General features: G+C 38.5%; 1 protein-coding gene across 14 annotated transcripts in view; it reads left to right on the top strand.

Moving 5' to 3' along the window:
• The window catches only part of VEPH1 (ventricular zone expressed PH domain containing 1), a 326,186-nt gene that overhangs the window by 36,309 nt on the left and 276,376 nt on the right, over positions 1-13,501 (top strand). For all 14 annotated transcript variants that reach the window (XM_055410995.2, XM_055410978.2, XM_055411004.2 and 11 more), the window contains one exon: positions 3,879-4,094. In XM_055410995.2, the coding sequence (XP_055266970.2) occupies positions 3,879-4,094 (216 nt within the window). The remainder of the gene's footprint in view (positions 1-3,878; positions 4,095-13,501) is intronic.

The raw sequence follows: 13,501 nt of genomic DNA on the forward strand, positions 1-13,501 counted from the left end.
TAAGGCCCAGAAGAGAGACCATTTCCCCCAAAAATGGCTTCCTGGCAGCTGGAGCAGGAATCTTACTCCAAGAAAGGAGGCAGAATGGTGCCTTCTGCACTAGGGTGGACTCACAGTGCCTTCTGTCAGGACAGAGGAGGACTTGATGGCCTGCCTCAGTTTCCCAGCTCAGGCAGGAGCCTACAGTGTAGCCCAGCAGCAGGGCAGCCATAGAAGAGCCAGAACAGCTGGTGGAGAGAGGCCAGAGCCTAACCTGCATTCCTCCCACCAGTCCTTCCCCTTCCCTTACCCACTGGCGCAATCCAAGTAGGGGTGGGGAGCTGCTGGCAGGAATAGAGAACCAGGCCAGACTGATGGATCCTGAGCCATCCAGCAGCATGGCCAGGCCTCAGTTCCCCAAGACCCAGGGCTGGAGCCCTTCAGTGGGGGCTGTACAGCAAGGTTTGTGTGTAGGTAACACTGCTGTGGCTTTAATGGAGGCAAGCCTATGAACAATAAATACTTAGTGAGGGGCAAAAGCAACAAAAAATAAATACAAAAATGATGTAGGCTGACACAATGAGCAATAATTCATTTAAAGTTCTAATGAGGAAAACAACGATTTTGCTTATAGCAACAATAGAGACATAAAATACACTAGGAAGCACCTTTTAAAAATGTGTGTAAGGATTTAGAAGATTGAATTTGAGCTGCTGGCAAAAATACTAACCAGAGATAGAGTATCTGATGGTGAGTCTGGCCAAGTAGGCACTCACTGAAGTAGGAATGCATTTTTATATATTAAAGTTCATGAAGATATATAATATTCTTTTCAACTTTGAAATATGCTATTTCAACACTGTGTCAGTATCTTAAAACATCTCTTCAAAATTATCCAGAGAAACAGTGACAGATACAACTTAAATCAATGTATAAGAATTTCCATAATCTATGTTTTTGCTCCTTGGCAAAGACACTCATTTCCTTGGCAATGTTCAATTTTTACTTTATTTTGATTAAAGACTTAGAAACACACAAAAAAATAAATAAATAAAAATGTGTGGAACTTATATGAAGAAAATAACAAAATTAGTATTATAGAATTGAAAAATTGAACAAACAGAAAAAACAGACCTGAAATAGAACCTGATATGTACATAAGACAGTTACTAGGAAATGAATTATTCAGTCAATAATGATGTAAAAATTAGATTAGCTACTTTGTAGAAAATGTACGTCTTACTTCCATTAATGCCAGATAGACTCAAGAGCTAAGTGAATGGTTAAAAGATTAATTTCTGAAATACTAAACATTAAGTGTTTCATTTTCTTTTAGTGTAGAAAATACAGGTAAATTTTTATTAAATCTATGAATAAAGAAAACATGAAATTTAAAAAGCTATTAAAGGAATCACAAAGAAAGAAAGGAGTGAGTGTAGATGGATATTTATATGAACTTGGACTTTTCTTGTCAAATATGAGAAATTGGTGAGCATGGTTTCCCCAGGAAAGGGAACTGAGATGGAGACAGAGTTTTCACTGAAAATCTTTTCTTTGTATCTTTTTTATTTTTGTATCATGTTCATGTGTTATCTTTTAAAGACATAATTTAACCAACTTAAGTTTCCAGTTAAAAAAGAAAAAAAAAGTCCCAAAGATTGACAGATTTGTCTATCTAAAACCTTAGCATGTCAATAAATAGCAGCAAAAAAAACTAAAAATAATGTAACATGGAAACATATTCACAACCAGTATGTCAAAAGCTGACTTAATATCCTTGATAGAAAAAATATTATTTCACCAAAGAAGAGCCAAAAAAAAAAAATGAAGTCATCTAAGGAACTGTACATGAAACAACAGACTGGTTCCAAATAGGAAAAGGTGTACGTCAAGGTTGTATATTGTCACCTTGCTTATTTAACTTATATGCAGAGTACATCATGAGGAATGCTGGGCTGGAAGAAGCACAAGATGGAATCAAGATTGCTGGGAGAAATATCAATAACCTCAGATATGCAGATGACACCACCCTTATGGCAGAAAGTGAAGAGGAACTCAAAAGCCTCTTGATGAAAGTAAAAGAGGAGAGTGAAAATGTTGGCTTGAAGCTCAACATTCAGAAAACAAAGATCATGGCATCTGGTCCCATCACTTCATGGGAAATAGATGGAAAAACAGTAGAAACAGTGTCAGACTTTATTTTTTTGGGCTCCAAAATCACTGCAAATGCTGATTGCAGCCATGAAATTAAAAGACGCTTACTCCTTGGCAGGAAAGTTATGACCAGCCTAGATAGTATATTAAAAAGCAGAGACATTACTTTGCCAACCAAGGTCCGTCTAGTCAAGGCTATGGTTTTTCCCGTGGTCATGTATGGATGTGAGAGTTGGACTGTGAAGAAGGCTGATCGCCGAAGAATCGATGCTTTTGAACTGTGGTGTTGGAGAAGACTCTTGAGAGTCCCTTGGACTGCAAGGAGATCCAACCAGTCCATTCTAGAGGAGATCAATCCTGGGTGTTCATTGAAAGGACTGATGCTGAAGCTGAAACTGCAATACTTTGGTCACCTCATGCGACGAGTTGACTCACTGGAAAAGACTCTGATGCTGGGAAAGGTTGGGGGCGAGAGGAGAAGGGGACGACAGAGAATGAGACGTCTGGATGGCATCACCGACTCGGTGGACATGAGTTTGAGTGAACTCCGGGAGTTGGTGATGGACAGGGAGGGCTGGCGTGCTGTGATTCATGGGGTCGCGGAGAGTCGGACACGACTGAGCGACTGAACTGAACTGAACTGAAGGAAAAATAGACATGGGTACAGTGGGCAATTCCCAAAGAAGGAAATACAAGTGGCAAATAAACATGTTGAAAATATTCGACCTTACTTCTGATCAAGAAATTCCAAGGAAAACAGCAATGAGATCCTGTTTTTCAAGTATAAAATTACGAAAAATTAAAAATACTGTGTTCTTGCAAAGGTACAATGGGCAAAACTTGCTTTCACCCAGCTGATGGAAGTATAAATTAGTAAGACCTTTCTGGAAAATAGTTTGGCAGTGTGTATCACAAGCCTTAAAATGTTCCTGAGTTTTGTCTCGGAAATTTCCACTTCTGGAGAATCTAGGCCATATATAATCTGCATCATGGAGATGGTTTTATGCCTAAGATGTTTGCTGCAACATTAGTTGTAATAGAAAAAAGATCAAGCTGGAACTTGCAGTTGGACAGAAGAGCCCCATCAGTTTCTGGCTCTAATGGTACATGACAGTGTAAGAGTTAATCCACCTCACAGAGTTCACAGTCAGGCCAATTTTCCAAATTAAAGTGATGGGCCTAGTTTTCACATTTAGGTGTTTTATAAGATCATATTATTGCTCAATAAAGATGATTAGGTATTTGAGGAAGAATTAAAACAGGGGAACAGAGGGATATTTGGTTGGGGAATACTTGAAAGGATTTGGTGGTTATTTTAATCGAAAAGGGAGAGCTGAAAAGATTTCTGTTGTGTACAGAAAGAGAAAGCTTGTGAGGAGAAATTGTGGGGTAATTGAAACATTTCACAAAAGTTGCTGAAATATTAGTGCCAAAAGCAAACCCTCACCTCTAATGAACTTTAAAATAGCATGACATTTGAGCCTGCTTACAAGTGAATAATTAAGCTCCCTGTCTGTGTAGCTGTGATAGTACAAACCTGCTCCATTTTAGCACATTTGCAAATCTACCTCGTCCACAAGGTTCTCATCTCCAAGGAAGAAAGCCTTTTACTGGGTTTTACAACCTTATCCCTTAGTCACAGTGTGGCATACCCATTTGCTGTATGATTGAGCTCATATTTTGTAGGTTCTTTGAAGGGTAATTTTGCAGAGTATTATTTAACGTGAAGCTGTTCTTTCAAACAGGATTACCAAACCAATAACAATGACCAAGCAGTGGTTGAAATCTGTATCACGCGAATTACAACAGCCATCAGAGAGACAGAGTCGATTGAAAAGCACGCAAAGGCCCTTGTGGGGCTCTGGGACTCCTGCTTGGAACACAACCTGAGGCCCTCTGGGAAAGATGAAGACACTCCCCATGCAAAAATCGCATCTGATATCATGAGTTGCATTTTACAGGTATGTCTGTGTTCAGTATCATGCTATTCGATACTGGCTTGGCAGCTTAGTTGAACACGTGGTGTCTCTGAACCAAGAGCCAGTGTTTCTGCAGTGTTCAGATACTGTAAAAAGACACCACGAACCATCAATAGCTAAGCCGAGCAGAGTGGTAATTAATAAACTAAGAAGATTCTACTGAGCCCCCACTCAGCAAGACACACTATGGGGAATTTGAAGTAAGTAAGCTCTAGTCTGTTTGGAGAAACAAGACATGTACATATAAAAAGCTAACTATAAAGCACTGTGTGTCCAGATCTGAATGAGGAATATTGGAAAATTAAGAAAAGGAGAGCTCTTTTTCATCCAAGGAGACCCAAAGAGGGGGTAAGCTCTGAATTGAGGGATAATGAGCTTGGAATATGTGGAGAGAAGTGGCTAAGTCATTGTAAAGTGCATTTCTATATATACTGTGAAATTTCCGTGATGATATCTGCCTCCTTTGACTATTCAAATTCTTCCCGCTGGCATAAAACATGACTTTGTAATTTTGGCTCAATTACAAACTAATTACGTAAAATTGAAATGTTGGCCAAGTCACATAATTTCTAAGCCACAGTTTCCTCCTTATAAAATGCAGATGACAAATTTTACTAACCAGTAATATTGGTAGGCATTTCTATTTTTTTTTTTTTTCTGGTCACATTTCAGTTTATTTTCCATGACTAATGCTTTAAAGTGGGCTTCTCTGGTAGCTCAGCTGGTAAAGAATCCACCTGCAGTGTAGGTGGTTCAATTAAACTCTGGTTCAATTCCTTGGTTGGGAAGATCCTCTGGAGAAGGTATAGACTACCCATTCCAGTATTATTGGGCTTCCCTGGTGGCTCAGATGGTAAAGAATCTGCCTGCAATGCTGGAAACCTGGGTTTGACCCCTGGGTTGGGAAGGTCCCTGGAGAAGGGCTTGGCAACCACTCCAGTATTCTTGCCTGGAGAATCCTCATGGACAGAGGAGCCTGGAGAGCTACAGGCCATGAGGTCACAAAGAGTCGGACACGACTGAGCGACTGAACACAATGTTTTAAGGTAGAGATTAGCCCTTCTTTTTACACAGAATTAATTAGCATGCTGGAGTAGTGGCTCCACTGATTTTCTTTTGCTGAAAGGCTATATTAAAAATAAATAATTAATAAGCACTGACTGTTTACTAGGTTCAACAAAGACATGGTCTTAGCATGTGATGGTTTATTTAAAACTTGTTATTTCTGGTTGAAAGATAATTGCTTTACACTGTTGGTTTCATTTCTGCCATACCTCAACATGAATTAGATATACATATGTCCCCTCCATCTTGAACCTCCCTCGCACTTCCCACCCTTTCCCACCCCTCTAGGTTATTGCAGAGCCCTGGTTTGAGTTCCCTGAGTCATATAGCAAATTTGGGTATCTGTTTTACATATGGCAGTATTTATCCTTCCATGCTACTCTCTCCATTCATCTCACCCTCTCCTTCCTTCCAGCAACCCCACCTGTGTTCAGAAGTCCGTTCTTTATGTCTATGTCTGCATCTCCATTGCTGCCTTGCAAATAGGTTCATCAGTACCATCTTTCTAGATTTCATGTATGTGCTTTAATATAAGATATTTGTTTTCTCTTTCTGACTTAACTTCACTCTGTATAATAGTCTCTAGGTTCATCTCCCTCATTAGAACTAACTCAAACGTGTTCCTTTTTATGGCAGAGTAGTATTCCATAGGATATATGTACCACAGCTTGTTTATCCACTCATCTATCGATGGACCTCTAGTTTGCTTCCATGTCCTTGCTATTGTAAATAGTTCTGCAGTGAACGCTGGGGTGCATGTGTCTTTTTCAGTTTTGGTTTCCTCAGGGTATACGCCTAGAAGTGGTATTGTTGGGTCATATGGTAGTTTTGGGCTTCCTTGGTGACTCAGATGCAATCTGCCTGCAATGCAGAAGATCTGAGTTTGATCCCTGGGTCAGGAAGATCCCCTGAAAAAGAGAATGGCTTCCCACTCCAGAATTCTTGCCTGGAGACTTCCATGGGCAGAGGAGCCTGGTGAGCTACAGTCCAAATGGTTACAAACAGTCAGACATGACTGAGTGATTAATACACACATGGTAGTTTTATTCCTAGTTTTTTAAGGAATCTCCATACTGTCTTCATAGTGGCTTTATCAATTTACGTTCCCACCTGCGGTGCAAGAGGGTTCCCTTTTCTCCACACCTTTTCCAGCCTTGTTGTCTGTGGTTTTTTGATGATGGTCATTCTGACCAGTGTGAGGTGATATCTCTTCTAGTTTTGATTTGCATTTCTCTAATAATAAACAGTGTTGAACATCTTTTCATGTGTTTATTAAGCATATGTATGTCTTCTTTGGAGAAATGTCTGTTTATATCTTTTGCCTGCTTTTTGTTTAGGTTGTTTGTTTTTCTGGTATTGAGTTGTATGAGCTACTTATATATTTTGGAAATTAATTTTCTCTCATTCTGAGGGATTTCTTTTCACTTTATAGTTTCCTTTGCTCTGAAAAAGCTTTCAAATTAGATCCCACTTGTTTATTTTTGTTTTTATTTCCATTATTCTAGGAGGTGGGTCTAGAGGAGATTGCTATGATTTATGTCATAGAGGGTTCTGTCTATATTTTCTTCTAAGAGTTTTTATAGTTTCTGTCTTATATTTAGGTCTTTAATCCGTTTTGAGTTTATCTTTGTGTGTGGTGTTAGGAAGTGTTCTAATTTCGTTCTTTTACATGTAGTTGGATACATGTAAAAGTTCATGTATCCAGTTCTCCCAACACCACTTTTTGAAGAGACTATCTTTGCCCCACTGTATATTCTTGTCTCCTTTGTCAAGGATAAGGCGCCCATAGGTGCATGGTTTATCTCTGGGCTTTCTATTTTGTTCTATTGATCTATGTTTCTGTTTTTATTGGCATGTAATGGTTTTAAAACCCAAATAGTCTTCTCTGATTTGGTGTGGCATTGTGGATTGCAAAGAGACTTTCACCTTCCACTTTCAGTGAGGCTTATGTTGCTGAAAGAGTCAGGCTAGCAGCCTAACAACCATCTCAGTGCACTTTCCCAGTACATCTTGGTATCCTATTATCTATGGTCCTCCTGGCCACAGAAAAAAGGTTTGCTTCATATAGGAACATTCAGTTCAGTTCAGTCGCTCAGTCGTGTCCGACTCTGCGACCCCATGAATCACAGCACGCCAGGCCTCCCTGTCCATCACTAACTCCCGGAGTTCACTCAAACTCATGTCCATCGAGTCGGTGATGCCATCCAGCTATCTCATTCTCTGTTGTCCCCGTCTCCTCCCACCCTCAATCCCTCCTAGCATCAGACTCTTTTCCAGTGAGTCAACTCGTCGCATGAGGTGGCCAAAGTATTGGAGTTTCAGCTTTAGCATCAGTCCTTCCAATGAACACCCAGGATTGATCTCCTTTAGAATGGACTGGTTGGATCTCCTTGCAGTCCAAGGGACTCTCAAGAGCCTTCTCCAGCACCATATTTCAAAAGCATCAGTTCTTCGGCAATCAGCTTTCTTCACAGTCCAACTCTCACTTTTATTTATTTATTATTGGGATATACTTGCTTTACAATGCTGTGTCAGTTTCGGCTGTACAGCAGTGAATCAGCCATATATCCCCTCTTTTTTGGATTTCCTTCCCATTTAGGTAACCACAGAGCACTGAGTAGAGTTCCCTGAGCTATACAGTAGGTTCTTATTCATTGTCTCTTTTATACATAGTAATATATATATGTTAATCCCAGTCTCCAAATCCATCCCATCCACCACTTCCCACACTTGGTGTCCATGCATTTGTTCTCTATGTCTGTGTCTCTGTTTCTCTTTTGCAAATAAGATTGTTTATACCATTTTTCTAGATTTCACATACATGCATTGATATACAATATGTGTTTTTCTGACTTCTCTCTGTCTGACAGTCTCTTGATCCAGCCATATCTTCAAATGATATAATTTTGTTCTTTTTTTATGGCTGAGTAATAGTCCATTGTATATATGTACCACATCTTCTTTATCCATTCCCTAGGAATGGGCATTTAGGTTGATTCTATGTCCTGGCTATTATATATAGTGCTGCAATGAACACTGAGGTGCATATATCCTTTTGAATCATGATTTTCTTTTCCCAGTGGTGGGATTGCTGGGTCATATGATAGTTCTATTTTTAGTTTCTTAAAGTACCTCCATACTGTTTCCATAGTGACTGTAGCAGTTTATATTCCCACCATTAGTGCAAGAGGGTTCCTTTTTCTCCACACCTCTCCAGCATTTATTGTTTGTAGATTTTTTGATGATAGCCATTCTGACCTGTGTGAGGTGATACCTCATTGTAGTTTTGATTTGCATTTCTCTAATAAATAGTGATGTTGAAAAGCTTTTCATATGTTTGTTGGCCATCTCTGTATGTTTTCTTTGGAGAAATATCTATTTTGGTCTTCTATCCATTCTTAAATTGGGATTTTTTTGTTTGTTTTTTTAGCTAAATGAACTGTTTATATATTTTGGAGATTAATTCCTTGTCAGTTGCTTCATTTGCAAATATTTTTCCCATTCTGAGAGTTGTTTTTTGGCCTTGTTCCTGGTCTTTTGCTATGCAAAAGCTTTTAAGTTTAATTAGGTGCCATTTGTTTACTTTTGTTTTTATTTTCATTACTGTAGGAGGTAGGTCAAAAGAGATCTTGCTGTGATATATGTTAAAGAATGTTCTGCCTATGTTTTTATTCTAAGAGTTTTATAGTGTCTGGCCTTACATGTAGGTCTTTAATCCATTTTGAGTTTATTTTTGTGTGTTGTATTATCAAGTATTCTAATTTCATTCTTTTATATATAGCTGAACAATTTTCCCAGCACCACTTATTGAAGAGACTGTTTTATTTCCATTATATATTCTAGCCTCCTTTGTTGTAGATTAGGTGACCATAGGAGTATGTCTTTATCTCTGGACTTTCTATCCTATTCCATTGACCTATATTTCTGTCTTTGTGCCAATACCATACTGTCTTAATCAATATAGCTTTACAGTACTGTCTGAAGTGAAGAGCCTTATTCCTCTAGCTCCATTTTCTTTCTCAAGATTGCTTTGGCTATTCATGGTCTTCTGTGTTTCCATACAAATTGTAAAAAAATTTTGTTCTAGTTCTGTGAAAAATGCCATTGGAAATTTGATAAGGATTCAGTTCAGTTCAGTTCAGTTCAGTCGCTCAGTCATGTCCGATTACATTGAACCTATAGATTGCTTTGGGTAGTACAGATACTTTCACAATATTGATTGTTACAGAGTCCAAGAACATGGTTTCTCTCTCCATTTGTTTGTGTTGTCTTTGATTTCTTTTACCAGTATCTTACAGTTTTCTGAGTACAGGTCTTTTGCCTCCTCAGGTAAATTTATTCCTAGGTGTTTTATTCTTTTTGTTGTAATGATAAAAGAGGTTGTTTCCTTAATTTCTCTTTCTTATCTTTCATTGTAAGTATATAGGAATGCAAGAGATTTCTGCGCATTAATTTTGTATCCTACAGTTTTACTAAATTCATTGATTAAATCTTGTAGCTTTCTGATGGTGTCTTTAGGGTTTTCTATGCATAATACCATGTAATCTGCAAACAGTGACAGTTCTACTTCTTCTTTTCCAATTTGGATTCATTTATTTCTTTATTTCTCTGATCTCCCTAGCTAAGGCTTTCAAAACTATGTTGAATAATAGTGGCAGGAGTGGACAGCCTTGAAGTGTTCCTGATCTTAAGGGAAATTCTTTCAGTTTTTCACCTTGAGAATGTTAGCTGTGGGTTTGTCATATGGCCTTTATTATGTTAGTTTTTTTTTTTTAATCACAGATGGGTGTTGAATTTTATCAAAAGCTTTTCCTGCATCTATTGAGATGATCACATGGTTTTTATTCTTCAGTTTATTAGTGTGTTCTAGCTAAAGCTGAAACTCCAATACTTTGGCCACCTCATGAGACGAGTTGACTCACTGGAAAAGACTCTGATGCTGGGAAAGGTTGGGGGCGGGAGGAGAAGGGGACGACGGAGAATGAGATGGCTGGATGGCATCACCGACTCTGTGGACATGAGTTTGAGTGTACTCCGGGAGTTGGTGATGGACAGGGAGGCCTGGCGTGCTGTGATTCATGGGGTCGCGGAGAGTCGGACACGACTGAGCGACTGAACTGAACTGACTGAGCCTATTGATTGATTCACATATATTAAAGAATTCATACATGCCTGGGATAAATTCCACTTGATCATAGTGGATGATTATTTTAGTATGTTGTTGGATTTGGATTGCTAGTATTTTGTCGAGGATTTTTACATCTATGGTCATCATTTATATTGGCCTGTTATTTTCTTTTCTTAGTGAAATCTCTTGTCAGAGAGACAAAGGCATCAGGGTAATGGTGACCTCATAGAATGTGCTTGGAAGTATTCCTCTCTTTGCAGTTTTTATAAAGAGTTTGAGAAGGATAGGTGTTAGCTCTCCTCTAGATGTTTGCTAGAATTTGCCCGTGAAACCACCTGGTCCTACACTTTTATTTGTTGGAAGATTTGAATCACAGTTTCAATTTCATTACTTGTGAACAGTCTTTTCATATTTTCTGTTTCTTCTTGGTTCAGTCCTGAAAGGCTGTATTTTTGTAAGAATTTGTCCATTTCTTCCAGGTTGTCCATTTTATTGACATATAGTTGCTTGTAGTAGTCCCTTATGATCCTTTGTATTTCTGCAGTGTCAGCTGTGACTTCTTTTTCATTTTTAATTTTGACTTGAGTCCTCTCCTTTTTTTTTTTGATGAGTCTGGCCAAAAGTTTATCAATTTTGTTTATCTTCTCAAAGAACCAGCATTTAGTTTCATTGATCTTTGCTCTTGTTTTCTTCATTTTTATTTCATTTATTTCTGCTTTGATCTTTATGATTTCTTTCCTTCTACTAACTTTGGGTTTTGTATGTTCTTCTTTTTCTAGTTGGTTTAGGTGTAAGGTTAGTTTTTGTGAGATTTTCTTTGTTTCTTGAAGTAGGATTGTATTGCTATAAACTTCCCTCTTAGAACTTATTTTGCTGCATCCCATAGTTGTGGGGTCATCATATGTTCGTTGTCTTTTGTTTCTAGGAATTTTTTATTTCCTCTTTGATTTCTTCAGTGATCTCTTGGTTATTTACTAACATACCGTTTAGCTTACGTGTATTTGTGTTTTTTACAGTTTTTTCCCCTGTAATTGATTTCTGATCTCAGAGCAGTCAGAAAAGATGCTTGACATGATTTCAGTTTTCTTAAACTTACCAAGGCTGATTTGTGACCCAAGGTATGATCTATCCTAGAGAGTGTTCTGTGTGCACTTGAGAAGAAAGTGTAGTTTGCTGCTTTCTTTTTTTTTTTTTTTGACATGTAACATCTCCTTTATTTTTTATTTTTTTTTTATATCTAAAAAAGAATTTTATTAAAAAAGCACAAATGCAAAGAAATGAACCCTGTATAAGAGACTGCAAAAGAGACATAGGCATTAGAACAGTCTTTGGGACTCTGTGGGAGAGGGTGAAGGTGGAATGATTGGAGAGAATGGAATTGTAGCATGTATATTATCATAAGTGACCAGTCCAGGTTCGACGCATAAATTTTCCTCAGTTTGCTGCTTTCAAATGGAATGTCCTATAAATATCAACTAACTCTATCTGGTCTAATGTGTCATTTAAGGCTTGTGTTTCCTCATTAATTTTCGGTTTGAATGATCTATCCACTGGTGTAAGTGGAGTATTAAAATCCCCTACTATTATTTTATTGCTGTCAATGTCCACTTTTATGGCTGTTAGCATTTGCCTTATGTATTGATGCTCCTTTGTTGACTGCATAGATATATACATTTGTTATGTCTTCTTCTTAGATTGATCCCTTGATCAATAGGGCAGTGTCCTTTCATATCTCTTGTAATAGTCTTTATTTTAAAGTCTATTTTGTCTGATATGAGTATTACTTCTGTAGCTTTCTTTTGATTTTCATTTGCATGGAATATCTTATTCTACTCACCTCACTTTCAGTCTGTATGTCTCTGGATCTGAAGTGGGTCTTTTGTAGATAGCATATATGCTGTGCTATGCTTAGTTGCTCATGCATAAAGTCACTCAGTCGTGTTTGACTCTTTGCAACCCCATGGACTGTAGCCTACCAGGCTCTTCCATCCATGGAATTTTCCAGGCAAGAGAATTGGAATGGGCTGCCATTTCCTTCTCCAGGGGATCTTCCTGACCCAGGGATCGAACTCAGGTCTCCTGCATTGCAGGCAAACGCTTTACCATCTGAGCCACCAGGGAAACTTAGTTGCTCAGTCCTGTCCAAATCTTTGTGACCCCATGGACTATACCCACCAGGGTCCTCTGTCCATGCAATTCTCCAGGCAAGGATACTGGAGCGGTTGCCATGCCCTCTTCCAGGGTATCTTCCCAACCCAAGGACTGAATTCAGGTCTCCTGCATTGCAAGCAGATTCTTTACATTTGAGCCACCAGGGAAGTGCACGGATACTGGAGTGGGTAGCCTATCCCTTCTCTAGGGTATCTTCCCAACTCAAGAACTGAACTACAGACTTCAGCATTGCAGGCAGATTCTTTACCAGATGAGCTACCAGGGAAGCCCCAGACAGCATATTTACAGGTCTTATTTTTGAATCTATTCAGTCTGTGTCTTTTGGCTAGAGCATTTAATCCATTTACATTAAGATAATTATTGATACGTCTGTTCCTATTACCATTTTCTTAATTGTTTTGGGTTTTTCTTGTAGGTCTTTTTCTTCTGTTTTGTTTCCTGCCTAGAGAAGTTTCTTTAGCATTTGTTGTAAAGCTGGTTTGGTGATGCTGAATTCTCTTAGCTTGCTTGTCTGTAAAGCTTTTGATTTTTGTATTCAACCTGAATGAGACCTTTGCTGGGTAGAGTAACCTTTGCTAGGTTTTTTCCTTCCATCACTTTAAATATGGCCTGCTACTCCCTTGTGGCTTGCAAAAATCTGAAGAAAAATCAGCTGATAACCTTACGGAGATTCTCTTGTGTGTTACTTGTTGCTTTTCCCTTGCTGATTTTTAATATTTTTCTTTGTATTTAATTTTTGTTATTTAATTAATACGTGTTTCCGTGTGTTGGGTTTATCATGTGTGGGACTCTCTGTGCTTCCTGGATGTGGGTAGCTATTTCCTTTCCCATGGTAGGGAAGTTTTCAACTATAATCCTTCAAATATCTTCCCAGACACTTTCTCTTTCTCTTCTTTTTCTGGAACCCTATAATTCAAATATTGTCCCAGAGGTCTCAGAGACTGAACTCATTTCTTTTGTTTTTTCTTTATTCCACTTTAAGCATATTACATTTTGGTTGCTCAGTCCAGGGGCTAGTCAACTG

This window comes from Moschus berezovskii, chromosome 1, assembly GCF_049115385.1.
Source record: "Moschus berezovskii isolate FMDL1 chromosome 1, NW_MosBer_1.0, whole genome shotgun sequence".
In the NCBI taxonomy this organism is placed as follows: domain Eukaryota; kingdom Metazoa; phylum Chordata; class Mammalia; order Artiodactyla; family Moschidae; genus Moschus; species Moschus berezovskii.